Source organism: Saccopteryx leptura, chromosome 2, assembly GCF_036850995.1.
Source record: "Saccopteryx leptura isolate mSacLep1 chromosome 2, mSacLep1_pri_phased_curated, whole genome shotgun sequence".
Lineage (NCBI taxonomy): Eukaryota > Metazoa > Chordata > Mammalia > Chiroptera > Emballonuridae > Saccopteryx > Saccopteryx leptura.
In genome coordinates, this window is record NC_089504.1 from 356058969 (window position 1) to 356075379 (window position 16411).

Here is a 16411-nt window from a genome sequence, read left to right on the forward strand (position 1 = left end):
TGCGAACTTGAATAGCGAGGCCGAACTAACAGGGGTGGGGGGCGTCTTCTCCCTGCCCGACCAGGGTTCGGCCGCTGGCTTCCCGCGCCTCCCCCTCCCCCGACCCATCCGCTCCTCGCAGCCCACGTGACCCAGAAAAGTCGGGGTGCGCTTCCCAACGCCCCACGCCCGGCCCGCCTGGAGGCGGGGCCCCCTCGGGCCGCGGGGTTCGTGCGCCGCCCCCGTGGGTCTGGCCGCGGGGGGCCGCCTGTGCGCGCGCGGGCAGGCGGGGGCCGCGCCGGGGTGCGTGACGTCACCGGCATTGGTTACACGACGTTATAGAACTCCGCCCCACGTGCGCCCGGGAGGAGGGGGAGGAGGAGGAGATGGGGGTGGGGAGGAGGGGGGGGAGAGGAGGGGATGGGCCGGGGGGGCGGGGACGGGGGGGTGTGCGAGCAGGGGGGCCGAGCTAAGCCGAGCCCACGTGTGACGGCTCTCGCGGCTGCCCCGGCTCCGCTGCTCGCAGAGCGATTCGGAGGAGCCCGGGCGGGGGGGAGGAGGAGGGGGAGGAGGGAGCGGGAGATCTCGGGGCTCGGAGTCGGCCGCCGCTCCGCTCCGATCGCTGTGGGGCTCGGTCTTTTGGGGGTGGGGGGGCGGGGGGGCTCAGATATGGAGGCAAATGGGAGCCAAGGCACCTCGGGCAGCGCCAACGACTCCCAGCACGACCCCGGGTAAGTTTCCAGCCGCTGCCCACCGCGCCGCCTCGGGCTCGCTCTCCTTGCAGCGGCGGGGACGGCGGCGCGCGGAGCCCGGCATCTCCCGCGCCCCCCCGCCCCTCCCGCGCGCCCCCCTCCCGTGGAAGTTACACACCTTTGGATTGCATTTCGCCGTCACCTTCTCCCCCACCCCACCTCCCGGCTCTCGCTCGCTCGCTCCCCCCCGCTTTCCTTTTAGCTTTTGTAAGTTACACGTCAAAATGGCCGATCTGACATCGGTGCTCACTTCGGTTATGTTTTCTCCCTCTAGTAAAATGTTTATCGGTGGACTGAGCTGGCAGACCTCACCAGGTAAGGGAGGGAGGGGGGGACGCCTGGGTCCCCCCCTTCTTGGCTTCTTTATTGCTCTTTGTTATCCCGGTGTAGGAGCCCCCCCCCCCCGCCATTGACTCCCCACTTCTCCTGTACAAGGTTATTTTTTTAAATAGCAAATCCTTTCCAAGCCCTCTACGCGACCTCTGTTGCCGAATTTCCCCCGCGTGTGCAAAAAATGAAAAAACAAAACAATATATCAACAGAAAACTACTTTTGGTTTTTGTCCTTGATCAAAATTTGCATTGCTTTTTTGCCCACACCTTCTCTCCCCCCCATCTCTCTCTCTTTCTCTCTCTACAGATAGCCTTAGAGACTATTTTAGCAAATTTGGAGAAATTAGAGAATGTATGGTCATGAGAGATCCCACTACGAAACGCTCCAGGTAAACCATTCCCTTCTGGATTTTGTCTTTATTTTAGAACAAAGTTTAAGTGTTATTTTTGGAGGTGTCTTCGGAAGTAGCTAAGCGGATTTAGAATGGGGCTCAGGCATGTGGCTGGTTTCGAACGTCGCTCTATTCCACCCACCCCCCCATAACCTCAAAGGTTATTATAAATTGGGGTTTGATCTCTGTCTGGGTACAGAGATACCCATATTTCCGCTTTAAGTCATTTTCCCGTCGCTTCTTTTTCTCCTGTCTAAAATGACATTCAGCTTCATTCACTTTCCACGTAGTTTTTTCCCCCCTCTAATGTATGCTTCTCACCACTCCCAGCTCCCCAAACTCTTAAGCCCCTCTTAGAAAGCTGGATGAATCGCTTCTAAGTGCCGGGTTTTCATCAGAATAAAAGAAAGCGTTAAAAAAAAAAAAAAAAAAGGGAAGGGAAGGAGGAGGAGAGGAAACTGAGGTGGCGAAAGAGTGGAGACACCAGCTTTTTCCAAGTTACCTCCACCAGCCCTGCCCCCTTCCACTTCTCCCATTAACCTTGGTGTATTTTCTTAAGAGGTGGAGGGCTGCGGAGCGGTGGGGGTTTGGCAGAGGACTGTGGGGGGTGTGGGGGGCAACTTTTGTTCTTCATTCTGCAGTAGGGCTCACTCCCTGTTGCTTTCAATGGTGTCACATTTTCTTGTTTGTTTTTCTCCCTCTTTGTCTCATTTCAGAGGCTTCGGTTTCGTCACGTTCGCAGACCCAGCAAGTGTAGATAAAGTATTAGGGCAGCCCCACCATGAGTTAGATTCCAAGACGGTAGGTTGCTTTATGTTGTTGTTGTTCGCCCCTTTTCAGGACCGATCTGGGCATTGACAGCCTCATTTAAAGGGACAGTGCCTTCTTTTACTTCTGTGCTGAGAGCTAGGTACTTTTAAGCAGAGCTTGCGAGTTGGCACTAAAGTTTGCTACCATCACTGGGTTTTGAATTTTTTTTTTCCCCCAGCCCGTCCCGCAGCAGCTCCAGTTGCTGCCAATTTATGCTTGGGGGAGGGGTCGGCTTGTTGGGGGGCGCTATTTTCCGGGCCAAAGGACTAAGTAAAGAAACTACCACGGAGCAAAGGCAAAGGCAACTTTTCTTTGTCAGAGAGCACAGCGTGGTTACCAACCGTAGTTGTGGGAACTGGCTTCCAGGAGGCACGGCTTCCTGGCTCAGGGGGACAGGGCGCAGGAGCACTCGAGGGGGCGCTAATCCCAGGTCTAGGCAACAGGTTTCCTCTTGGGGCACTGCGGCCTTGGAGTTGGGTTGGAGAAGGAAAGGAGACGTTTCTAGGGCCAAGCTGGGCATCCAGTGGGTGACTCCAGATGGTGTGAAATCTAAGGCTGATAAGGCCCTGGGTTTCAAAGTGATTTATTTTATTTTTTCCTTTTTCTTTCTCAGATCCTTTATTCTGAGTGTGGGTGCTGTTGGAGCACTGGAAGGTTTTAAAGCCCGGTGTTGAGACGTGGGGAGGGGGAAGTCTCTAGGTAGAGCTCAGAAGAGGAAGGGAAGAGGGAGTATCAGTGTATGAGAACACATTTAATGGGGAGGGGTGTATGTGTAATGTTTTATTTAGACCCCTGTGTTGGCTCTGTGCTTGCCTCCCTTCTGTTTATGTCTTCTAGAATTTCCCCACAGTTTTTAAACACCTGCTAAAGCAGAGGCCCTGAGGTGACATTGGGTTGCAGTGCTGGGTTGCCTGGGACTTCACTTCTCTAGTGGGGTAGTGGGACAAGGAAAGGGGTGGGGTCCTAGTCCCAGCCACCCCTTAGGAACTTGGGAAAGTTCTCTGGAATGGAGCCAAGGTGATCTTCCAAGTCCCTTTTGGCTTTAACATGGAATAGAAGAAAAACCAAAACTGGACCCTTTTGGTGCCCCTGCACTGACTTTGCAAATTTATCTTCTTTCTCTGATCAGAGGTCAGGTGCGTGCCCCCCCTCCAAGAGAAGACCCCACACACTTTAAGTTGATTTATTAATTGTACTGGATTTTTCATACCCCCAGCCTAACCTTTTTGCATTTTTAGGTCATCTAATTTCAGGGATGATCCTTTGTAGGGTAATAATGGACATTTGAAGAATTTTTTCTTTACTCTTTGACTATTTGGCTAGACATTTCAAATAGCTAGTAAAATTTAGAACAAATATTTCAAAGCAAATTCGGAATATATTAGCTATCCCCTCGCTCCACCCTGGGCAGGAGAAATAGAATTTGCTTTCTACAGTGGCTGGTGGGTCATAGCTCTCAGTACCAGGTGCAAAGCCTGCAGTTTCCTTTCCTAATTGTTTGTAGACATGTTTTAGTCATCATGATTTAGTATAACCTAGCTTTTGACTTTGTTTCAACCGTTCAGTGCAGGAGGCAGAAGCGGTTGGTTTATTGACTTGGAAACAGAGGATCTTGTTTACCGTTACCTTAAAAGCTTTGTTTAGGTAATGGCCATTCATGTCCAAAATAGTACCCTAGTCTTTTCCTAGAGGATTTGTAGCTACAGTAAGTAGAGCTGTACCTAACTAACTAATGTTTTAATTTTTGGTAGTTTTCTTTTTTGTTCGTTTTTTTTTTTTTTTTTTTTTTTAAATAGTTGACAGGGACGTGCAAAAGGTTGGGATTTGCCATACGTACCTTGACCTGTCCTCTCCCTTAGAGATCTCAGCAACACTAAAGAACTCTCATTGTGACACATACAACTGCTGTTGTCCCAACACACAATGCAGGAAGTCCGATTTGGCTTTGAGTTTTGTAATTTTTTAGACATACACCTTTTAAGCACTTGACTCTCTTCACTGCTCTCTACCCCCTCCAGCTCCTGGCCTCTTCCCTAACACATCCCTCACCTTTTACCTGACAAACAAGATGACTTATTATTGCAATTGTGTGCCTGTCAGTTAAAAAAAAAGCCTTTGGGAGCGTAGACGTATCTGTCTTACGTTGGTCAACAGAATGGAAATCCACACCTGTTGTATTTCTCTTGTAGACAGCTCTAGTCAGTGCTGAATACACCTGTAGATGCGGTAATGTTAATCTTGATGAAAGGATAGTTTCTTAGATCAGAGATTTCTGTCTCTTAGTTTTTGAAAAATAATCTCTCATTTCTCAGGTGATATTTAAAGGTAGAAAACCAACATGCTGCAGACTTGTTAGGTCTTTAAACTACCGAAATAAAAGTGGTAGATCTTTGTATGTCTTACCCCTGGGGTCCGAAGGGACGTAAGTCTGTGAACAAGAATTAATCGCCTTTTCTCCCTCTGTGCTTTTCCCCAGAACATTCCTCTTTTTTTCTTTCTTAACCCCATGGCAGAACTTGAAATCAAGGTTCAGATTTACATTTTAAAAGGGGAAAATTTTAATATGAGAGCCAAAGCCTATAAATAACTAACTTGCAGCAATATTCGTGACACTCCATGTTGAATTTTACCTGAAGACGCATGACATTTAGAGATCTAATGAAAACCAACAATGGGAATATTTTTTTTATTCCTTTCCTCCCCCATATTTTCTATTCAGCAACTTTTCCCAAGCCTATTAGAGTCAAATGCTTCCCTGGGAATTGTTTTGAATTTGAAAGCCAGTCCCTGATTGAGACTCCTGTGCTCTGTGAATGGCCTAACCCTAGGGTAGAGGGCCTTTTCCACTGGGATTGGGGTTAGGGTAGGGGAATACCTTGATTGTTATACTATATTCTGACTTCTTTTTTTTTAGTAATTTTTTAAAAATCTCTCCCCTTGATGGCTTTTTTTTTTTTTTTTTCTAATTTGGGTTTAGGTTGTTCATAGATTTTTTTTTTTATCCCCCTGTGATGTTTAAAACCCAGGTGGATTTAGCTCACACATTCCCTTTTATTTTAATTTATTATTATTATTTTAAGAACCAAGTTCAGGCTCCAAAGTGTTTTGACACCTGTTTTCTTTTGGGATAGAACTACAGAATGAACTATTCCTTTGATCTTAGGTTTGTGAAACTGTGAATCAATTCAAGCGGAGCACTGTGTTGGATGTCACTAGGGAACTTTTGGATACTGTTGATTTAAAAAGTGTTTTGGAATCCCCTGCCCCTCCTGTGTTGTTTAGTCCTCACTGGGGAGAAGAAATACCATCCAGCGACCCACTTCTTGGAGACTCTTACATTTAATTGTCAGGTTATGATTCTTTCAGCGATGCTTTTCCATCTTTTCTCCCGGCGTGCAGATCAGATAGCTGCAGGTACCGTTCACCATTCAGTGTGTGTGGAGGAGAGGCCCAGCCTGAGGGAAAACACAGGAGATCTGGTTTGACAGCATCCCACATTGAAATATTGATACATGGTAGCACAATTCAGAAAGGCTAGCTCTATTTATGACATTTTGGGAGAAACCTGTCAATGTTTGGATCCAAGTTCAAAAACTTTTTGGGTTGCCAGAGAAGTTACTAAAAGCTGGGTTATAAGCCTGAGAAATGAGTGATTAATAATTAGGTGTTTAATCATACGTTTTATTTTCTCTCCTCAAAGTATTGTAATTGACTTCCACTTTTCCATTTTTTTTTTTCCTTCCCAGATTGACCCCAAAGTTGCATTTCCTCGCCGAGCGCAACCCAAGGTAAGTAGGAGACTCGGTAATAGGGTTGTAGCGCTCAAAGGTGGTTGCCAAGGATTTCAGGTTTCAAACAGAGCACTGGCAATGCAGCATTGAAACCTGGTGCACATGGTCCCTTCGGGGTGACTACATGTGGCTGTGAGGGGCCAGGCCAGGCCGGCGCTGAGATAACCGTGGGTCTGTAAGTCAGCCCCCCCCCCCCCCCAGGCTTCTAAGCAGACAGCTAGGCAGAGAGGAGCCTGATCCTTAGTGGGAGGACGCAGCTCGGCATGTTGCAACATTTATGCAAGTGTTCTGTTTATTTTCTAAGCCTTGCCGAGATGCTATCAGGAAAAGATGTCCATTTCCTTGTGACTCTTTTTGGAGGATACTCTTTTGAGGCCTTACAACTTGGAGTTTATGGAGAGGAGTAGAATTTGAGCACACAGCTTGTGTTTCCTTGGGGAAAACAACTTCATAGGCCCATAAAAAGCCCTCCGTGTGACAGAGGAGTCAGTGGAGGCCTTGGTTTCAGGTTGGTCAGATAAATCAGGACACACTTGAAGCCCACAGTGCAGCTGTTCTGCGCACGTGCTGGGGCCTGGGTGGGAGCTTCTGAAACTGTTGCCAACTTGTTGGAGTGGGACTCGCTTCAAGGCTTGAGATGGGCCCGCACGGTTTCTGATGTGTATTATTGCTAACATAGTTGTCCCTGAGCTTGCCAGGTGTGGCTATGGGGACACAGCTGCCCGCGCCCGGGGTGAAATTTGAAGGGAGGGCTGATGGCTTACGTTGGAATTCGTACTTTTTCATTGTACTTTTTTCTTTCCTGTCTACCACTGGGAGAAAGACTTTATCTGTGCCTCGTGGCCTTGGCCTTGGCATTCTTTTAAGGAAAGGGAAAAAGGTGAAGCTTCTGATTGCAGCTTGTAAAGAGAACGGGCTGTGGCTTAAACCAGCTCAGTTTCTGCGTTTCAGCACGGCCTCCCCGAAGCGGAACCTTGTCATTGTGTAAAGGGAGGAATGGTTTTGTGCATTAATGGAGAAAATGTTGGAGTTGTGGACGATTTTTTGAGACTCTCCAGTCTGTTTCAGCCATGTGATCCCCCCGTCCTCCCTCCCCCTCTTCTTTCCTTTATTTCTTTCTTCCATACAGTTCTTTCCTTTTTCTTTTGCTTTCTTTTCTTCCTTTCTTTCTAAGGGAACACAAATCCCTTAAGTCAATATAGTGAAATACTTTCTTAAGGCACCCCCCCCCCCCCCGCCAATGTTAAGCAAATAAGACAAATTAATTAGCTAACGAGGTTAGATTATTTCTGTACTGAGCACAAACTTTGGGACTGTCTTAACTGTTTCAAGGTTGCTTTCCAAATTCTCTGTGATCCTTGACATTTCAGAAGGCTTCCAGAATGAGCAGTACTTCCTGGGTTTGGAAGAATTGCTATTTCTTCCGTAAGTGTGAATCTTCAAATTTCCAGGTTAGTCATTTGATCACCCAAAACAAGGATCAGATTACCCTCGAGGGAAACTGGAAAAGTCCCTGACTTGGTCAGACCATGGGCTTGACTTGTTTTCTCCTTCTACTTGTCCCCCGCCCCTTTTTTTAAGAAAGGAGGCAGTATTTTATTTTAATATACCATGGTATTAGGTTTTTCAGTGATGCATTCAACTTGAAAACGAGACAGAATATTTCTTAAACTTGTCAAAGTGTACCACACATACCCTCCCGACCCTTACCCCCCAACCTGGAGTCTGGGATGTTTTATGTGAATTGTCACACTTTTATATTTTTATTTTTTTATTTTATTATTTTTTAAGTGAGAGGAGAGGAGATGGAGAGACAGACTCCCACATGCACCCCAACTGGGATCTACCCAGCAACCCCTGTCTGAGATCACTGTTCAAATCAACAGAGTTATCCTCAGTGCCTAAGGCCAATACTTGGACCAACCAAGCTATCCTTAGTGTCTGAGGCCAATGCTGGAACCAGTTAAGCCACTGGCAGCGAGAGGGAAAGAGAAAGAGAGAAGGGGAAGAGGGAGGGAAAGAGAAATAGATGGTCACTTCCCATGTGTGCCCTGACCGGGGGTTGAACCTGGAGCATCCGCACGCCAGGCTGACACGCTATCCACTGAGGCAACCAGCCAGGGCTGAATCATTACACTTTTAGATGTGAACTAACATTAAACCAACTGGGGGAGGGCATCTTTCCATGGGACTGTACAGGTTTCATAACAATACTTTGTATTTTACAATATACTTTACAAAGGACTTTCCCATCCATCATCTCCATCTGAGCCCCAGGAACTGTGACATGGAGCAAATGACCTTCTCTCAGTCTCCGTCTGCTCATCTGTAAATGGGAGCAATGACCATAGCTCCCTCAGAAGGTTGTTGTGAAAAAGAAAACAGCCTGGCTTGGGGGGAGGGCCTTGAACTCATGACCACCACCCTTATCACCATTATGGTTGGTTTAATACTTTTTGTTGTTGTTGATCTTTTTTAAGCTTGACAGCCTGACTTTAGATCCCAGCTCTGTCCCTCATTAGCTGTGTGGATTTGGGCAAATCACTGAACTTCCCTGAACCTCAGTTTCCCCATGTCATCGAGTTTTTGTGTGGATTAAATACATTAATGCAGGTAAAATGCTTGGAAAAACTAACCACCCTGGCGCATTGGAATGCCTGCGTCACCTGCTGCTCCCACTGCTGTTTCAGTCGTGTGCATGGGACTGGTAGGGCCAGGCATGGCGGCAGGGACGCCATGTGTATTAACTCATCTGCTCTTCAGCTCTGTCCTAGGAAGTGGAGAGGAGTATTATTTCAGTTTTATAGATCAGGAGCCCGAGTTACAAATGGGTTGAGAAGTGATGCAACGGACCCACTCAGAGGACACCTGGCCTGGGTCCTCTCCCAGTGCACTAGCCTGAGGAGGTAGCATTGTGTCACCTCTCTGTTAGGAAAGAGGAGGTGACCCAGGTCATCAGGCTGTGAGGAGTAGAACCCCAGCCAGCATCTGAGGACTTTGAAGTGCCACGGTTGGGTGATCAGCCCTATCCCTGTATCATTCCATTATGGCAGCGGTTCTCAACCTGTGGGTCGCGACCCCGGCGGGGGTCGAACGACCAAAACACAGGGGTCGCCTAAAGCCATTGGAAACTGTCCGGGAGCCTCAATCCATCTGACCCCTCAGGGCCTCTTTTCAGGTGGCTCTGGAGTTGCTCAACCTCAGGGAGGGAACCGGAGAACTGGCAAGATGCCTGGTGGTTGGGAGTCTGGGGCAGGGTGGGGAGAAAGTGTCTTCTTTGTCCACAGTTCTCTTCTGATCGAATTTGAGCCTAGCCACGGGGATTTCAGACTGACATTTGTGTTGGAGGCCAAAACCCGGCTGGCTGGCAGGAACAGAGAACTTTAAGTCAAGCCGTATTTATTTATTGTTTATCTCCCTTCAATGAAACTTCTGTGTGTGTGTGTGTAAGTTAGGGTCCCAGGGGCAAGGTGAACTGCACACCCCTCCTCACTGGCTGGGTGAGGAGCTTGTAAATGATATGTCAGTGTCTGTTTCAGTTAAAATTCATTTCAGTGCCTTGTGGCTGCTCCTCCTTGCTAACCCTCGCAGGAGAAATATTCCGTGGAGGTGTTAAAACAAGACCAGTGGAAAGAAACTGTAACTTAATATGAAAGAGAAATCCCTGGCAGTGAAGAATAGATTTCCTATAAAGCACTATCATAATATTCTTGAATGTATCATATAAATAAAAATCTGTTTTGATCAAAATGTTAACGAGCGACCCAAGGAAGGGTTTTGAATCCTGAGGTTCATTTATTCCCCTTTGCGATGTAAATGTTCACGTCTCAAGTGAAGCGGAATGGGGCTTTATGAAGGGAGTCGAGGGGCGACTCTTTGGAGACTAGTGGCTGTTAATTAGCGAAGCACATTTTGATCAGAAGGAGATCAGCCTGTTCCGTAGCTTTCTATTTCTCCGGATGATTATTTCATTTTGTGAAATATGTAAGAGCCCTCCCCCCACCCTCCATCTTTTTAAAAATTAAAATGGTCGTGCTCCTCTGAGAAGATGACTTAATTTGAAGCTAGGGGGAGAGGCGGAGATGATTGGGATCAATCATGTCATCTAGCCTCCGTCCCTTTGGGCAGCTGTGTTGGCTGCCTGGAAGAGTTCTGCTCAAGCTTGCGGGTCCATTTCCTTGCGCAGAGAAACCCAGAGACTGCTTGGCTTCTTGCGGCAAGAGTGACTCCGGGCACAACTCATCTGCCTTAATTATCCTTGTGTGTAAGAAAGAGCCCCCCCCCCCTTCTGTGGCCATTCTGCTCCTGAAGTTTTAGAGGCCAGAACCATATCTGTTGATCAAGGGGGGCCTATTTCCCGTCACTTTCGGTCACAGCCAGTGACCCTGGGTGAGTTACAACCTAAGCCCTTCCTCGCCTCATCTTCCTTCTCTTTAAAACAGTAACAGCGTAGGCCTGGCCTGTGGTGGCGCAGTAGATAAAGCATCGACCTGGAACTCTGAGGTCGCTGGTTCGAAACCCTGTGCCTGGTCAAGGCACATATGGGAGTTGATGCTTCCTGCTCCTCCCCCTTCTCTCTCTCCTCTCTAAAATGAAGAAATAAAAATCTAAAAAAATAAAAAAATTAAAAAAAAATTAATAAATGAAACAGGGACAGTATAGTGCTCATCCTGCAGCTGCTTCCAGGGCGAATGCAAGAGGCCTTTGCCTGACAGAAATGTCTGCCGATACTGTTATTATTAACTTATTTTTGCAGAATTAAGAAAAAATTACGATGGTGAAAATAACCTAAGAAAAATTGTCCCTGGGATGGATGTCTGCCCCCTGACGCCAGGGGGCCGTTGATGGTTGGCCCTGGGTAACTATTTGTTACATGCGTGTGCTGAATCCAGCCTGCCTTTTGTACAGTAGAGGCAGCTGACACCCAGGGGTGTGTTTGGTCACTGCCGCAGGTGCCACGGCTGAGTCTGGCCAGCTTGAGCCGGCAGCCAGGTTTCTGTGCTCCCCGAAGGTCTGTCACGCAGCAGCCAGCGGGGTGCAGCGCAGCCCGGGCGTTTCACACACGCACCTCCTGTTCAGGGGCGCGCCTTCTTGACAGCTTCTCAAGGGCAGGGGGTGAGTTTTCAGCATCTGGCCTCCCCTGGCTGCTGTGGGTCGGGTCATTCTAGCGTCTTGCCATCTTGGATGATCTGCAGCTGTTAGTTATCCCGGCAGCCCCAGTTCACAGACCTCTGGTGGGTTTCTGGGCCCTGGGGGGGGGGGGGTCGGCGTGTCTGCAGCCCTTGTCCCCAGGGCCCTGGGGAGGGGGTCTGCGTGTCTGCAGCCCTTGTCCCCAGGGCCTGGCCCCGGGGAGGGGGTCGGTGTGTCTGCAGCTCTTGTCCCCAGGGCCTGGCCCCGGGGAGGGGGTCGCGTGTCTGCAGCCCTTGTCCCCAGGGCCTGGCCCCGGGGAGGGGGTCGGTGTGTCTGCAGCCCTTGCCCCCAGGGCCTGGGCCTGGGGGAGTAGCGGCTCAGCCTCTGTCTTGTTGGGGCTAGCAGCTCCTTCCTGAGTTCCCTTCAGCAGCAGGTGTCAGCTCAGGAGGAGGGGCGCCTCGTCCTACAAATGTCCTTTTCCTGGATTCTGCCTAGACTCACATGGCCTTTGTCTCAACGTTCAGGTCAGTCTCCTGTGTTCTGTGTCAGGGCTTTTTGGCAGACAGGTGAGACTCCTCTGTCTCTCAGGAAGGGAGGAGGAAGAGGAAGGCACTCCCCGGGGAGCCAGCTGAGCATCTTGGGTGCCCCGGGAGGCAGCACCCCCTTCCTTCTTCCTGTCCTGTTTTGTATTTTTAAACCGATAGCACCGGAACACACAGGGAGATGTAGCTCATCATCTCTGTCCTCTTATATGATCTGGCATATTTGCTTCCTAAGAGCTCGTTTAGCTGTTTTTAACTGCTGACTCTGTGTGTGCCCACGTTTGGGGGGATTCAGGACACCCTCCATGGCTTCCTGGTGCCCTGTGAACAGAGTCGAAACTTCTTAGCCTGACTGGGGAGCGTCCTTCACGATCTGTCTGAGGCAGGGGCAGGGGCGAGGATCTTCTTCCAGCTTATTTCCCTGACTCATCTACTTTTTCTGCCTCGAAACTGCCTCCCTTCTCTTCCCTGTCTTCCCTGTCTGCTCTGCCCTTCCTTCTTTCTACTGTAGAAGACGGACTCCTCTTACAGGGCCCAGCGTCATCGTTACTTTGTCCGCAAAGCTGTCCCTGCCCCCTCGTGGACATCATACTTCTTCCTCTGGATTTCCACGGCGCTCTGCGTCTTTTTCAGTTATGACCCCATCGACAATCATAAATTAGCAAAGACATCCGTTAGGCACTGTGCTCGGCACTCGCTCATTTATTTATTCAGCAGACGTTATTGGACGCCCCCTGTGTGTGGTTCCGTGGACAGTGTGGGGAGTAAGGCAAAGCCCCTGCCCTCACGGGGCTTTTACTCGAGTGGGGGAATGAGCAGTGGGTCCAGGGACACGCACAGAACACACGGATGAGTGTGAAAGCCGAAGTGCGCAGAGAGTGATGGGAGGGGTGGGGCAGGGCCGTATGTTTTCATACAGTCAGTTACTACGTTCAGTGTTCAGTAATTTACCACTTCTCTGCTCCTGGGACTGCGTTAGGCGCTTCATTCCGAGTCTTACGGTTATTTAGGTTCATGCCTTACTGCCTCCACTGGAAAATAAACTCTAAGGGTATAAGCCTATTTTGCTAATAGAAACAAAAAACCAAAAAAATGGCCCTGGCTGGTTTGCTCAGTGGTAGCGCATTGGCCCAGTGTGTAGAAGTCCAGGGTTCGATTCCCGGTCAGGGCACACAGGAGAAACGACCATCTGCTCCACCCCTTCCCCCTCTTCCTTCTCTCTCTCTATTTCTCTTCTCTCATCTGCTCTTGCAGCCATGGCTCAAATGGTTGAGCAAGTTGGCCCCCGGCACTGAGGATGGTCCCATGGATTTGCCTCAGGTGCTAAAATAGCTTGGTTGTTGAGCAATGGGGTAGTAGCCACAGATTGGCAGAGCATTGCCCAGTAGGGGCTTGCCAGGTGAATCCTGGTTGGGGCGCATGTGGGAGTCTGTTTCTCTGCCTCCCCACCTCTCACTTTAATCATAATAATATAATCATAATAATACTGCTTTGCCTTTAATGCTGTACTGCTCTTTTGTACACCTTGGATCTCCACTTAGATAGAATGAATGCAGAGTGACACTGGAGACACCGTTCTTGTCTTCAGGGGTCTTACCTCCCTGCTGGGAGGAGGGGAGCTGTCTGTGCTACAGGAAAGGACGCACTCAGTACAGGTGGAGAGGGAGGAACAGCATTAAGAGGGAGGAAGAGTGAAAATTGCTCCTCGGAAGAGGTGCTCTTTGGCCCACATCCTGAAGAACAACAGGTAGCAAGGAAGAATGGCAGGAATGCAGTTTTTCCTACGGGGGCTAGGAGAGGTCAGGGCGCGCAGCTGCTCACAGGGTGTGTGCTGCGGAGTGCTCTGGGGTGAGGCTGGGCGAGTAGGCTGGGGCCAGGGGGGGAAGGCCTTGAAGGCTGGGCGGAGCAGACGAGCTCATCCCTTAACTTGGCAGGTGCCGGGGAACCTGTGTGCGCGTGCAAGATCACGGGGATGCTCCGTACGATGCTGTGAGCTCTTGGGGATCAGTAGAGAAGCTGGGGTCACAGCTAGGACTATGGCCGATGCAATTTCATGGAGAACTCGTCCTGGACTTGTTCATTTAGCAAAATCCATACCACATTCTCTCTGGCTGTAGCCCCTTCTTTGGGAGTGATGTTCTCGGAAGATAGCACCCCTGCTATTTTGGGGTGTGTGGCAGCTACAAAAGGCTCTGTCATTCTCTTGTTTCTATCTTCCTCTTCACCTCCCTAACAAGGGGCATGAGACAGACAAAATTCTAAAGTCCGGTACTCTGTCCCTGTCCAAGCAGTGATCTTGACTTTCCTGTATGTAGACAGTGCGATGTCATTTCTTGGTAGGGAAATCACAGGTTGTCTGTGTGACACCAGTGCTTGTACCCTGTGGCTCTGTGACTTCCTAAGTGGTGTCTGCTTGGGGCCACCCTGGAGCGAGTGGCGGCCTGTGGGCAATGTCTGCCTTCTGTGTGGTGTGAGAGGTGTGAGCCCTGTGGTCTTAGGACTGAGCACCCTGTGGTACACTAGCAATAGCCTAGGGTGGTTGGTCCAGCTGGAACAGGTATTCCAAATACAAGGGGTCCCCACTCTCCGTCTCCTTCAAGGGTAGGTGGCATCAAGCTGCAAAGTTAATCTCCAGTTTGGGTTCCTGGATTCCATACTTCTTTTACTTTTGAGACCTTGAATCATCAAAAAGAGAAAGTCTAACTCAAAATAACGGCTGTCTCTGATTGTGAATCCGTTTGTTGGAGGCACCATACTATAAAGCCTCTATATACTCAGTCTCCTTGAATTTTATTTTTACAACAGTCCTTTGTGGGTATCATCTCCATTTCACAGATGGGCAAACTAAGGCCCAGGGAGGGTGAACAGCTTTCCTGGGGCCACAGAACCAGTAAGGGTCAGGGTTGGTGTTTGGACCAAAGTCTGTCTGAATCCCATATCCTGGCTCCCTTAACCGCTAAGCTCCGCTACACCCAACAGGACTGGGTAGATTTGAGGCTCTGGCGTTTTGCCTGACTGCTGTAAGATGCTCAGCTGAGGAATAACATCGGTTATCCTCTGGCCAGGAAGCTTCAGGTTAGTTTCTGTTGCCTGTTCTATAAGAACCTGTTTAGCATAGTTAAAGGCCACTTACCAACTATGGACTTTTGGAGAAGTCACATTTTCAGACAAAAGTAATGGTTTTGTGCCTCTATTTCTTCATCTGTAAAATGGGGATTTTAAATAGCACCTACATTATTGAATTGTTAAGGGGATTAAATGAAGGGCCTTGGGTGGTATCTACACATAGTGGGTCCACATACTGCTCAAATCATTGGAGGCTCTTACTTAGTAACTCCTGAGTTGAATGGTACTGTTGCCACTTTCTAGGGGTGATGGATAGAACAGCATGTGTCAGTGGCTGGGCCTGCTCCTGGGGTCCTGGCTCTTGGAGGGGAGATGGCATGCATCCTTTATCTTGGAGCTGCTCAGTGGCCGTTGGGAATTCATTTCCTGTTCCGTATCTGGTTCTGTGTTTTTGCTGCCTCTGAGAGCCAAGTCCTGGGGCGCAGCTAGGGGACAACGAAGACACCGCTGTGTGAGAGGTCTCCCCGTGAGCCTTCTCTCTCCCGGTCTCGGTCTTTATCTGCCTGGGGGTAGTTCCACCAATGACTGATCTGAAAGCATCACATTCATTTATCTGTCACTGGCTGTGACAGGCAAGTTAATGCTAATGGATTCTTTTTTTAGCCTGTTGTCTGGGATGAGTTTCTCCCGAATGCCCTGAAATCGAAGGCATTAGGGGAATGTGTAACTTTTATGGTCGGGGAGGATTTAAAAGATAAATAGGGTTTTGTGTGTAAGGGCCTTAAATTTAGGTTAGGGGTGAGAGGGGGCAAGGGCGCTCTCTTCTTTTTAAGAAATCCATTCAGAGCTCCAAATTGCTGTTTCTGTTTCAATTATGTGACAATTCCAAGGGTTTAGAAAAAATCTAATAAAATGGTCTTGATGATGCATTCTGGGGAGAGAGTGCTTTAGAAGATCCAGGAGAAGACATTCCTCAGGGGTCAAGAGAGCCTCCTTCCTGCTACCTCGGGGCCTTCTCTCCTCTGGGCTTTTACATTTTTATTGTTTTGAAGGGCAGAAAACAGTGTTGGAATGTATTCAGGGCTTCAGCTGTATCCTCCACCGAAATGAATTATTCTCTTTGGACAATTGCAAATAGACGGGCCACTACAATTACTAGATTTTGTTGTTGTTGTTGTTGTTAAGCTGGCGTGTTGTAAATGGGTTTCAGAGCATGGTTTGTGTGCGGGATCTTGAATAAAGCACCAAAGAAGAAACTGGAGGAGGGGACAGAGTGAGCAGAGAGGCTCTATCTAAGTTTTTTCTTTTCTTCAAATCTTCAAATCAAAACTTTTGATAATCTCCCAAAGAATGGATGTGGATGCTGTGGAAGCCGGCTGCCCGCAGGAAGAGTGCAGGAAAGACCTAGAGTAGCAAAATGCGCAGCAGAGGGCCGATAACAGGGTGACCGCTCTGGTGGGAGGGGCACAAGGAGCCCTGCCAGTGGAAGTTCCCACGTCTTGCTCGCAGCCAAGTCCGGCTCCTTCGGCACGCATGCGCGGGCGCCCGTATGTTTGCGTTCCTGCGCGCGTTGCTGCTACGTGTTCCCATGACAGTTTTCACACCACGGTACTCTCC

At 49.1% G+C, this 16411-nt stretch overlaps 1 protein-coding gene across 7 annotated transcripts in view; it reads left to right on the forward strand.

Annotated features, from left to right (window-relative positions):
- Positions 1-593: 593 nt before the first annotated feature.
- Positions 594-16411, forward strand: part of MSI2 (musashi RNA binding protein 2) — a 416189-nt gene continuing 400371 nt past the window's right edge. For all 7 annotated transcript variants that reach the window (XM_066364640.1, XM_066364641.1, XM_066364643.1 and 4 more), the window contains exons 1-5: positions 594-710; positions 1006-1046; positions 1371-1452; positions 2172-2256; positions 6012-6053. In XM_066364640.1, coding sequence (XP_066220737.1) covers positions 649-710; positions 1006-1046; positions 1371-1452; positions 2172-2256; positions 6012-6053 — 312 coding nt within the window. In that variant the 5' untranslated portion in view covers positions 594-648. The remainder of the gene's footprint in view (positions 711-1005; positions 1047-1370; positions 1453-2171; positions 2257-6011; positions 6054-16411) is intronic.